At 28.6% G+C, this 12,031-nt stretch overlaps 2 protein-coding genes across 2 annotated transcripts; both read left to right on the top strand.

Annotated features, from left to right (window-relative positions):
* Window positions 1–5,893: 5,893 nt before the first annotated feature.
* LOC111280147 (CASP-like protein 1D1) lies at window positions 5,894–8,036 on the top strand. Its single transcript, XM_022867331.2, has 3 exons — window positions 5,894–6,321; window positions 7,245–7,371; window positions 7,630–8,036. The coding sequence occupies exons 1-3, from the start codon at window positions 6,071–6,073 to the stop codon at window positions 7,852–7,854; spliced, it is 603 nt and encodes a 200-aa protein (XP_022723066.1). The 5' UTR covers window positions 5,894–6,070; the 3' UTR covers window positions 7,855–8,036.
* Window positions 8,037–8,737: 701 nt separating this feature from the next.
* On the top strand, window positions 8,738–10,108 carry LOC111280195 (uncharacterized). Its single transcript, XM_022867385.2, has 3 exons — window positions 8,738–9,146; window positions 9,275–9,412; window positions 9,595–10,108. The coding sequence occupies exons 1-3, from the start codon at window positions 9,075–9,077 to the stop codon at window positions 9,706–9,708; spliced, it is 324 nt and encodes a 107-aa protein (XP_022723120.1). The 5' UTR covers window positions 8,738–9,074; the 3' UTR covers window positions 9,709–10,108.
* Window positions 10,109–12,031: the final 1,923 nt, after the last annotated feature.

Here is a 12,031-nt window from a genome sequence, read left to right on the forward strand (position 1 = left end):
AATTTTTGTACTAAAGGGTGATATCATTGCATTTAATTTTAGGGTCCAAACTCCAAAATTCAAAATTCAAGTAAAATTTCGTACACATTTGGAGTCAAACTTAAAAAAAAAATCTCAAAAGTACAGACTTTAAATTAAAGTGATTAAAAAAATCAAAATCAATTTAAAATTATAATATTAGATTTAATTTGGATCAATTTTTTATTTAATTCAAATTAAATTTAAATATTAAATATATATTAAATTTGAATTAAATTTCAAAAAAAATATAAAATAATAATTTTTATTAAATTTTAATATATTAAATTTTATATTAAAATAATATATAAAAATAAAAAAAATTAAAATTTAAAAATTAATAAATCAAATCAAATCAATAAAATTTGATTCGATTTACATTAAATTATATAAAAAATTAATTTAAATTTAAATCAAATTTTAAAATATATAATATAAAATTTTTTTAAAAAATTGAACCATTTGATTGAACCCATGATTACTTGTAAGTTGTTTACCGAAAACTTGCAATCAAAAACTTGCTTGAGATAGCTGACACATCATAAGCTCAATCACAAATTTTTTTTTTTTTTAATTTTTCATTATTTTAATAATGGCTTGCAACCTCCTTTTGTTGCTATTGTTCGAGCAATTAAAGATCGACGACCATTCTCATAAATATAACATTGCGAAATATGTATCTAAAGGTGCTAAATTTAAATTATATTAACTAATGTCTATAAAGTTGTTATAAATGATAAAAAGATCTTCGAATTTTTAAAATTTAAAATCTAAATCTCATAATAATTTAATTTTAATTTATTTTAAATATTAAAAAATATTTTATACATCATCAATCAAAGTTTTAAATTTCATCAACAGAATAAAAAATTATCATATATTCTCTTATAATATATTTTAAAAAATTAAAATAATAAAAATATTTTAAATTTGTTATAAAATCTAAAAATTTCATGAATAATATATAAAATAATAATCATATATGTAATCTTATATTAAAAAATTTATCAACGATAAAGAAGTGCTCCTAAAACTCGATGCTTAGAGCATTTATTGTATGCTGAAAATACAGTTAGGCAGCATTAAATTTTAGAACTACTACCTATGTTTTGACATTTGAGGTTCAGGTTTCAAGTCTTTGGAAGAAATATTAAAGGTTTGATTTTGAATTAAAATTTTATCATCATGATATAACAAAAAAAAAATATTTGAGGATGAGGATAATCAAATTTTCATTCAAATTCTTCTTATGTTATCAGTCCTTTTTAAGTCTTTTAATCAACTTTTTTGTTTAAGAAAATCTCATAAATTTCTGACTTTAATCAATAGCCCTGTCAACCATCATCTCTTCTACTCTTAAGCTAGTAGTATTAATCGATTATCCAGCACCATTTAAAAAATGAAATATGTTTAATTAAAATTTAATTTAATTAATTTGTATAATTATTTTAAAAATATATATAACAAATTTAATATTTAAATTTTAATAATTATAATTATATTTTAATATGCGATTACGATATCTTTAAAAAAAATTTTAAAAATTCGTGGATCAAAACTCTTTATATATTAGGGGAACCCTACAAAGCAACTGTTTTAGGTTGCTTTCATTGACACTAACTGACAACTATTTTTTTTTTTTTTTAATTTTCAAACGCTTTGATAAAGAAAGCATTTAATTATTTTAAGACTCTAATTGGATAAAATTCTTCTTTCGGATGCTTTTAAGTTTAAATTGGTGGTCTCCCCTTCCCTATATATCCGTCATTAGTCACATCCCATAGTTTTACTCTTTCCTTGTTTATCTTTGAATTATATTGTAATCAACCCCAATGGACCATTGTGCAATCAATCTATAGCCAGCATACTTGATTAAGGACACAACTTAATTATTGCAAATTGCAATAAAAATGGAAGAATTAATACATACTCTTCCCTTCTATATTAAATATACTCTTTCCTTTTTTTCTTGATACAAAAGGTCACGGTAAAACCCAATACTAATTTAAAAGTGACATTTAATATGTTTAAAATTTTTTAATTTAATATTTGTAATTTATTTTTTTATCTTCAAATTATGATTTTTTATAAAAAAAATTCGATAGTTTCCCATTAATTGGTTTTATGCATAGAGATGATAACTGGTTGGATCATAGTAGATTTTTATTTATTTTAAATTCGATCTGACTTTTTAAACTTAATATCACAACCCGACTTGATTTGATATTAAAATATCATTTTTATACTTAAACTCAATCTGATCTGTATATGTTTAAAATCGCAACCAAATTGACTCGATTCGAAATTAATAAATATTAATTTTTTAATATAAAAAGTTGTAATATAAAAAATATTTAATATTATTTTTAATATAAAATATTTTGAAATATAATATAAAATTAAATAAAAAATAATATCTATGAGTTGAGACAAGTTGGGTTTGCATAAAATTTGATTCCAACCCAACCCTAACTCAACCTCAATTTTTTTAAAAGATATACAATCTGCTCTAATTCAAGCTCTAATTAAAAAAAAAAAATTCTATGAAATTGGATCTAATCAAAACCCAATAAATACATATTGAATTACCAACCTTATCTATACAAATAGAGTATTTTTTAATTTATCTAAATTTAATCACTTTCACTAACATTCTCATAAGCACATTCTTTCACGTCAATTTGGTTTTTAAGTTTCCAAGCCCATGTTTTGAATTTTAAATCACTTCCAATCTACAATTTTCCATCTATTCCCTTCATCTAGTTTCCTCTCTAATTTCCAATTTATATATTGTCTAATATTTTAAATTTCTCAATGGCAATGAAACTTTATATTTAGCAAATGATGAAGCAGTGCTCCTGTAATATGTCAGCAGGCCAGAGAAAAAAAAATCAAATAAATTACTACTGGGGCTGAGATATGGACGAATTTAAAATTGGTCAAAATTCTTTAATTAAAGCCAACCACCAAATTAAAATATCTTCAGAAAGTTTGACTTAATAAATATACAAATATTTTTCAAAGCAAACAAAAGAAAAGTCTCATGCATTATTGATAAGTTCCAGCTTCTGGAAACATAGATAAAAATCATTAAATAATTTTTTTAATATTTATTATTAAATGACATAATAAAAAATAATTTTTTCTTATCGTACAAATCACTTTCCATCAACTTCAAAATTCAAACTCATGGCTTTTAAGATAAAGTTTTGGCTAGCAACACGAAATCAAAACTTATCACATTTGTTTTGGTTTGATGTGGTGCTATATCAACCACAACTATATTACACTTATATATAAAAAATTTATTAAATAATCAATCAAATAAATCAATAAATTAAAACATCACTAAATAAATATAATATAAAATTAAATTAAATCCATAAACAATAAAATTTAAACCTAAAACTTTAAGTTTAGAAGACTTTCGTTGCCAACAACACTTGAATATAAATGTTACTAACTTCTACAAAGAAAGTAAGCCACTTTGTTGTGAAGTTGTCATTTTCTAATTGGGTTTGTATTTTCTTTACATAAGTCTAGGCATTATAGGGAGAAATTGATTGGGTTTTGACTTTGAGCAATTTAACATTAAGAAAGGATAAGGTTTTTGTCATACCATTTTCGAAGAAGATAATTTTATTGCAACTTTCAAGCTTTTTCTTGCTGTACAACCATCTAAATGTTAACACCTCATATATATTAATTTAAAAAATATAAGAAGTATAAGAATATTTATAAATTTTTTTATCGAAGACATTCAGACTGAAATTTTTTTAATTTCATAATTGAGATTAAAATTGTGATGTATATCCTTTAATGTATATTTAAAAAAATAAAAAAAATTAATTTTAAAAAATAAAACATATATTACTATCCTAACTTTGTTTGTAAAATTAAAAAACTCTATTCAATTTATCAAATAATTTTTTTATTTTTTATTTGAAGCATCAGAATTTAAACTTCAATTATTAAAATTAAAATTCACATTCTACCAATTATTCTCGTAATTGTTATCAATAAAAAAAAAATCAATGACTTTTAGATTTTCATTGACATGTAACTTGGTCAATTGGTCTTATCTGAATATAACCCTAGTGATTTTTACGCAATTGCAATGACAAAAAACATATGACTTCTATTCAACAAAATAAGACCAATTAGATTGATACAATGAAAGATAATTAATAAGCTCTCTCTTTCATTTTGACGTGTAAAATTTTTATAAATTTTTTCTTGCTTAATACTCCATTTTTCTTTCATAATATATATATTATTTCTATTCCATCAAAATATGATGTGATTTTTTAAGGTAACGTGAAATTTTATATGATAGGACAATATAGGAAGAAATGAGGGAAAAGAAAAGAGAATCTATCATCAATGATCACTCAGCTAAAACGACATATAATTAAGAAAAAAACGTACCCAATTCGAATTATTTTAATACAAAAAAGTTAAGGTTCTCTTTAAATCTAAGCACTTTAAATCATGTCAAATAGTACATGTTTTTGAATTCTAGAATGTTTATTGATGACAATATGAAAATATATATAAAAAAGAAAATATATAAATATATGAATATTTATATTTGGTTTTTTGGGCTAGTTTAAATTTTTGATTTTTGATTTTAGAGTTGATTAATTAAAAATAATAATAATTTAATTTCAGTTCAGTGGGGAAAAGATTCTACCTAAAGTTTCCAATGTTGTCTTCTATACGAAATTTCTAATTATATATGTTTCCAGCAGTAATATTGTAGGATTATAAAGATTATGCATCCTGGCCGCCAGACTGAAAGGGAAAAATTGATCCCATATGCTTCCAAATGCCGACCATTTTTACTTACATTTCCTATTATGTCAAAGGATTAGAGTCGTTTTTTTTATCCTTTAATCGATCGATCGATCGAGAGAGAGAGAGTTAACTCAATTTTCAAATTGGATATTAAAAATAAGATAATTTTAAATATAATACAGTAATATTATATAAAAATGATACGAATAAAAGATATAAAATTAATATGATTTATAATTTTAGAAAAAAATATAAATAAATTTAACAAAATAAAAAAATATATTTTATATTTTCATGTTGACACGAATTGTATTATGTAATTTTCGTATAAAATATGATATGAATATATAGATTATTAATATTTTACATGATATGAATATATAAATTATCAACTCTATTCAACACAAAATAAGCCTTTTTTCCGAACTAAATTTGTTCTATGCTAAATCTTGATTAAGATTTTTAAATTATAGATGTTGAAATTTGAATCTTAAATCTATTTGATGTTATCTTTTAAAAAAAATTAAATAAACAAATTAAATTAAACTCATGATTCTCATGAACCTCCTACTTAATATTTTCATACATATGAACACAATCCCTGTGAGGCAACTTTATTTCTTGAGACCTTTCTTATGTTCCAATTGATCAAAGTCATAAATTTGATGTTCAAACGAATAGTATATATTTTTATATATAGCAGCAAATATACAATTCATGTTTTGAAGGTTACACCCAACCCAACCCAGAGTGCCAGCAGCCGACTTTTGTGTAATTGCAAAGAAAATTTGACAAGCAACTAAAATTAACAATGTAAAAATCAAGACAAGTCGCAACAATCATGTTGACAAACTATATTTTCCAGGTAAGAAAATTCTTCGCAATCTTTCTTCAGAATCCAATAAAATCAGAAACTTATGCGTATGAACATATCTCATGGCCAGAAAATATTATTAAATAAATTAAGCATACTGTCCCCAATTCAGTGAGAAAGCAGGAAAGTCTCCAAACAGCTATAACATACTATTCAATTTTTCACATTGAAGTTATAAATTCACTTGGCGTGCTGGGAATTCCTACCAAATTGTTTTTTATCAGGTCAGACCCTTCTGGTCTATTCTCAAACTCCATATATACACATATGTACAGACCATTTCTTCAGTTTTTCATTACCCTCCATCGCCAACAGATAGCTGAGGAGTTGCCATTATTGAGGTCAGAGGTTATTGACAAGGCTGATCTCCCAAGTTAAACCATGGAAACGGAATACACTGGTAAAAGTGCAGTCCCACCACCAACGGCTGAAGCTCCACCAGTAGCAGCTGCTAAGGGCACTTTCAACTATTCTGTTGTTGAGGTTGCTCTTAGGGTCTTATTGTTTGCAGCCACTCTAAGTTCTGTGGTGGTCATGGTTACGAGCAAGCAAACTGAGCTGGTTCCTGTGACAAGCATGCCTACAGTTAGGGTGCCAATTCCAGCCAAGTTCAATCATTCACCTGCCTTCATGTAAGTAAAACTTCCTCCAAGTAATATGCTTTCAGTCTAGTATAATTCTTATAGTTTGCAAGTTTTGCATATAAGAGGCTTATTTGTTTAGCAAAAACGTGGCTTCAATTCTTAACATGAAGTAATTAGAACATTCTAAGTCAACTTACTTGTGGGATGGTAAGTAACAGATTCTGGTGAAGAGATATTTGAAGATACTTAAGTTTAAGCTAGTGTTTGCTGGTTTAGCCCTTCATCCTAGGCTCATGGCTGCAGCAGAGAAAGTCGATAAAATTCTTTCTAGACATAAAATAATTAAACGCGAATATATGAACCGTCAAATTTACATGTAAAACTGGTTGTTTGATCGGGTTAGAAGTCAGGATCAGTGAGCTTATCCTGTTATCCATGACAAAGAGGGCCACGGAGGAAAAAATAAGATTTTGATATGGCTAATTAAAAGATAATATGGGATGGCACAAGGACTTATTCTTTTATTGTGAAATCATTTCTCAAAATGCGACATAGTTTCTGTCACTTTCGTTTCCTAACCTGGGAAACAACTTACTTTGAAGAAAGTGACTTTTTCTTTATAAATTATTCCTAACAAAAAATAAATTCCTTTTATGAAAGAAAAGGTAGGTAAACCAATACCAAGTCATTTTAATTAATTATTTATTAAGATTATTACGTGTACTTGACTGGTGGGGATGATATATACCAGTGAAAGAAAATTTTTTTGTACAAAAAGTTTAGGTGAAAGAAGGCTGCTAAGAAAAAATTGGCCAGGAGTATTAGTATATTAGAGTCATAATAAGAATAAAAAAACTTTTTTATTACCAAATTTATCTTAAAATTTTTGAAAAATTTTCTAATAGAATGAAACTAGCAATCCCTATATGGAATTCTAGTGTTTTAATTTAATAAATTATATCATTGTGCAGATACTTTATAGCAGCATTATCAGTAACAGGCCTATACAGCATCATTACGATTCTGGCATCAGTTTCAGTCGTCCTGAAGCCTACATATTCCAAAAGCTTCCTACTTTTTTTTGCATTCTTGGATGTGGTAAGCTTCGTCTTAATTGAACCCATCAGATAAATTAGCAAATATTTTGTCAATGCTGTTTGTCATAGATAAAGCAGTGAGCCTAAGGTTAATTTGATTGATTCATTTAATTATTTTTAAAAAATGACATTTAATAGATTTAGATTTCGAATCTCGATATCTACAATTTTCTTTTGTTCTACGCATCAGTTTTGTATAAAATAATAAAACAAGTTCATTACTAACAAATTTATTTCCAATGCCATTTATATGATGCAGGTGTTTGTAGGGATTGTTGCCTCAGCAACAGGTGCAGCAGGGGCGGTTGCGTACATCGGATTAAAGGGTAACAGTCACGTCGGCTGGACCAAAATCTGTGGTGTTTACGACAAGTTCTGTCGACACATAGGAAGCTCGGTTGCACTCGCATTGTTTGCAGCCATCCTGCTGGTGTTGCTCTCCATGATGTCAGCCTTCACCCTTTATAAAAAGATCCGTGACTAGACAGACTCCCAAGTCCAAATTTCAGCAACAACATTTCAGAATGTTTTTGTGTGTGTTTATCTAGAACTAGGTGATGTTTTCTTCAATTTGTTTGTGCGTTCTCATTCGTGTTACATGTAGTAATTGATTGAATGACATTTAAATGTTCTTATAATTGAAACTGCCATGTGAATATTTAGCAACTCCATTTCTTAAAATAGACGGACCCTTAAAAATCAATCCGTATATTAATGGATTGTGTCGATCCAGTATTATTATTTATTATCCTGAACCGGAACAACTCATTAAAACTGAAAGTATGATCATTTGCTTAACGTGATAATATTCTTTTTGCCTCGTCTAAGCTACCAACGCCTAATATTTTTAAGCTTAAAAGGCCGTCTCTCAAGCCTTAACCATGTAGAATAATTACCCCTTTTCTTCTATTCCTTGATTGGAAACCAAGCATTACCCAGTTCTTCCCTTTAGAAAAATGGCAAAGAGGCTTCAGAGGACACTGAATTCTTGGCTCTAGATGGCCGAGCTCAGTGGGTTAAATTAGAGTGATTATAGTTTGGATTAAATCGGATTTGATTTAATTTTTTTGAATAATATATAAAATTATGGATTTATAAATTGGATCTAAATTTGAATCAAATTTATATATGATTTAATTTGATTCAAATTAAATTTTATTAGTTCGGTTCATTAATTTTTAAATTTTATTTTTTATATATTATTTTAATTTAATTTTTAATATATTTAAATAAATTTAGATATAAAATAATTATTTTTATTTTATAAAAATTTAAAATATATAAATTAATAAAAATATATAATTTAATTTGATTTATTTTTTTAATTTTTTAATTTAAAATTTAATTTAAATTTAATATATAAATTTAATATTTGAATCAAATAAAAAAAATTAATTCAAATAAGACGAAAACTTTTTTTTAAAGATTTTTTTTCTCATCCAATCAAAGGAAATGTCATGCATTTGAAACGACGCTGTTTCTAACTTGAAATCACAACCTTCCACGTGGAAAATCACTGTGTCCAACATCTCAAAACGGACAGGGAAGTGCGGACGTTGCAATAATCCGACATTAACAAGCTTCGTTGACTTCCCCAATGTTTCGGTCGAACCTAAAAATCCACTTAAACAAAAATCCTATCTTCAGAAGGAAATTAATGATTTCATCATATATCTCCCAAAAATTCAGTAGCCAACCAAAAACATGAAGCAATCTGATTACACATATAACTCACTCCCAAACGATGTTGCTCTCAAAATTGCTTCTTCCCTTGAGGTTTGCTCTCATTTCACTGTGTTTTTTTTTTCTTTCCATAAAGTTTCGGTTTTCATTTTCTTTTCTTCTTTTTGGGTATTGTTGGAATGTAAATGAAATCTTGGTTTGTTGGGCCGTCGGGTTTTCAGGTGCCGGATCTTTCCTCGTTGGGCTGTTGCTCTCGGGTTTGGCGGGAGTTATGTGGGTCGGATTGCTTATGGGAGCTAGTTTTCAAAGAAAGATGGCCTCTTTTGTATGAAGATGTCTTGAAAGACCCCAACTTCAAGGTTGTAATTTCATGATTCATTTATGTAATATATGGTGATTTGGCTTTGGAATTGTTGGTTAAACCCAGATTTTTTGGTTCTTATATCAGTTGATTTGGGCTAATTGCTTTTGTTTTATAGCAATTCAATTAGGCAATTCAATTCTTTGTATTGGTTTGAAAATTTTGAAACAATGATGGCAGGGGTGGAGGGGATTTTACATAAAGCAGCACAAGGAGATGGCGAGTAGGGCTGCATCAGTTGTTCAATTTGTCGAACAATGCTATTGGAGTCACTCGAGTTTATTGACTATGTGAAAGCAACTGAATCCCTCAGATTAATGCCGTTTGGATTTAAAGATGTTCAAATGTTCCTGTTCAAACCAAAGCTGAATGTTTTGCTTAACCTGTTTGGACTACACTACTGCCTTAACTGCCTTCAAGTGCCTGTAACGTTTCCTTTTATGCATTCCTCTTCTGTTCGTTTTGTTTAGATTGAAATAGCGTTTTTGCTGTCTCTTTTATATGTTAAACCTGGGAAATTTAAAACCATTAGCTTGGCAGATGGAATAGGCAGGAACTTAGTTATTAATGGATAGTATATCAGTATTGGTTGTTCCATCTGTTATAGAAATTATGTTTACAGTGGAGACTGGCTGTAATAAGGTCTGAAGAATTCAATTCTCTAGTAATTAGTGGATAGGAAACTTGTTTTATTTGGTGATGAAAACACAAGTTTAAATATATATAAAATGAATACTTGCATCTCACACTCCACCATGGGCCCTTGCAGTTCAATTGACTCAAACTCGAGCATGCTTCTCTGAACCTTGTGCTACAAATTTGTATAAACTTAAAAGTAATTTGTGAAGTACGATAAAAGGGAACCGACAATTGTGTTTTGTCCTGATAAAATTATGCATCATAATTTTTTTGTTTAATGATTGTAAAAACCGAATTTTGTTCAAATTCTTCAAATTCTCAATTTTTTTTATTTTATTTTGTTTAATTTTATTAGTAATAATAATAATAATAATAATAATAATAAAAGATAAAGTAGGTATGGTGCCGTGCACACATCAACCTAATCACCTGCCCTTACATGGCACCATGCCCTCTAGACCCTAAGCCAACCCACTCCTTTACCCTACAGCCACTAGCACCAATCACCTACCTGGCACCAATCGCCAGAGCCTCCTGCACCTAACACCTACCCCAAACCACCCCCAGAGTCACCTGCCATACTTTGCCAGACACCTGCCCCCAAATCCAACCGTACCTACCACCATCACTTGGCAGCGAGAGTTGCAACCAAAGCTCTATAAGTAGAGGTTCATGCACGCTAAACAAAAGGAAGGAAACCCTACTTGAAACCCTGCCTCAAAGGTTTGTCAAAAATCACCACCAAAAAAACGAAAGAAAATTTTACAAAAAAAAAATACCCAAAAGCCACAAGCAACGAAAAAAAAAAGAGTTTTTGTCCAAAAAAAAAAAAACAAGAGAGTTTTTGTCACACAAAAAAAAAAAAAACACAAAAAGAAAACACAAGATCAATCACAGTCCTCATGATAAGGAACCTCAGTGTCGGTTTCCAAAAAAAAACTAAAATCAATAGAAAAAAGATTTTTGATCGAAACTTAAAGATTTGAGTTAGGGAAATTAATAGGGTTTTTGGTGAAAAAAAAATTTGAATAGAAAAAGAGAAGAGTCAAGAGTTTTTTTTTTTTTTTTTGTGCATTTTGAGTTTTTCGATTATGGGCGACCATCAACGACGACCACCAACATGGCGGTTGGCGCTACGAGCAGTGGCCTACTTATAGTGACGAACGCCCAATTTGACTTTTGGTTTAGAGAAAAAAATAGATTTTCTTTTTTTAAAGAGAGGAGGGAATGAGCAAAATTTTTTTGAGCTTTTATATAGGTTGGGGGGTCCAAAAATAACATCATTTTGAACCCCTTAGGATCCACGTGCTAGCCTGTGAACAGATTTACGCAACTAGCTCGTAACTCGCCTCTGTTTTAAACCTAAACTAATTTAACTAAACCACTATTGGACCACCGATTCGTCTGAACCGCCCAATGTTGATCGGATTGTTAATTAGTTTGGTTCAGATAATTTTTTTTTGAATTTTTTGAATTATTTTTTTATATATTATTTTTGTTATTTTAAGTTTTATTATTAATATTTATGCATATTAAAATTTTTAAATTTGTTAGGATAAATATTTGTTGTTTTTATAATTGTCGTAACGTCTAGATCCGGGGATCTATCGCTAGACATTGACTTTCAGGGAGTCGCCACCAATCTTTTTTGTCTAGGTGCGATTGGCCACCTAAGGAATCTGTCCTTTCAGGGAACACCTAAGCTTAAGGGTCCCTAAAAGAATAGGTTCAGGTCTGCTAACCAGAACAGGGTTCGGGAGTTCGGTTACGTGTGAGAAAGGTTATAGCACCCTCACAACGCCCATCAAAAGATGGTACCAGCTTAAACTTGTGTTATCCAAAAAGCCTTAAAATTTTACCAAGTAATTAGTTGTTGAAAATTATTCTCAATTGACTCTAATATTTTTAGCAGAAAATTGAGAAAATTCCCTCACCTCAGGAGTATGCAAGAAAGAACTATTGTTTCACTTGCAGAGGC

Source organism: Durio zibethinus, chromosome 27 (assembly GCF_047325235.1).
Source record: "Durio zibethinus cultivar Kanyao isolate XHJ-2024 chromosome 27, ASM4732523v1, whole genome shotgun sequence".
Lineage (NCBI taxonomy): Eukaryota > Viridiplantae > Streptophyta > Magnoliopsida > Malvales > Malvaceae > Durio > Durio zibethinus.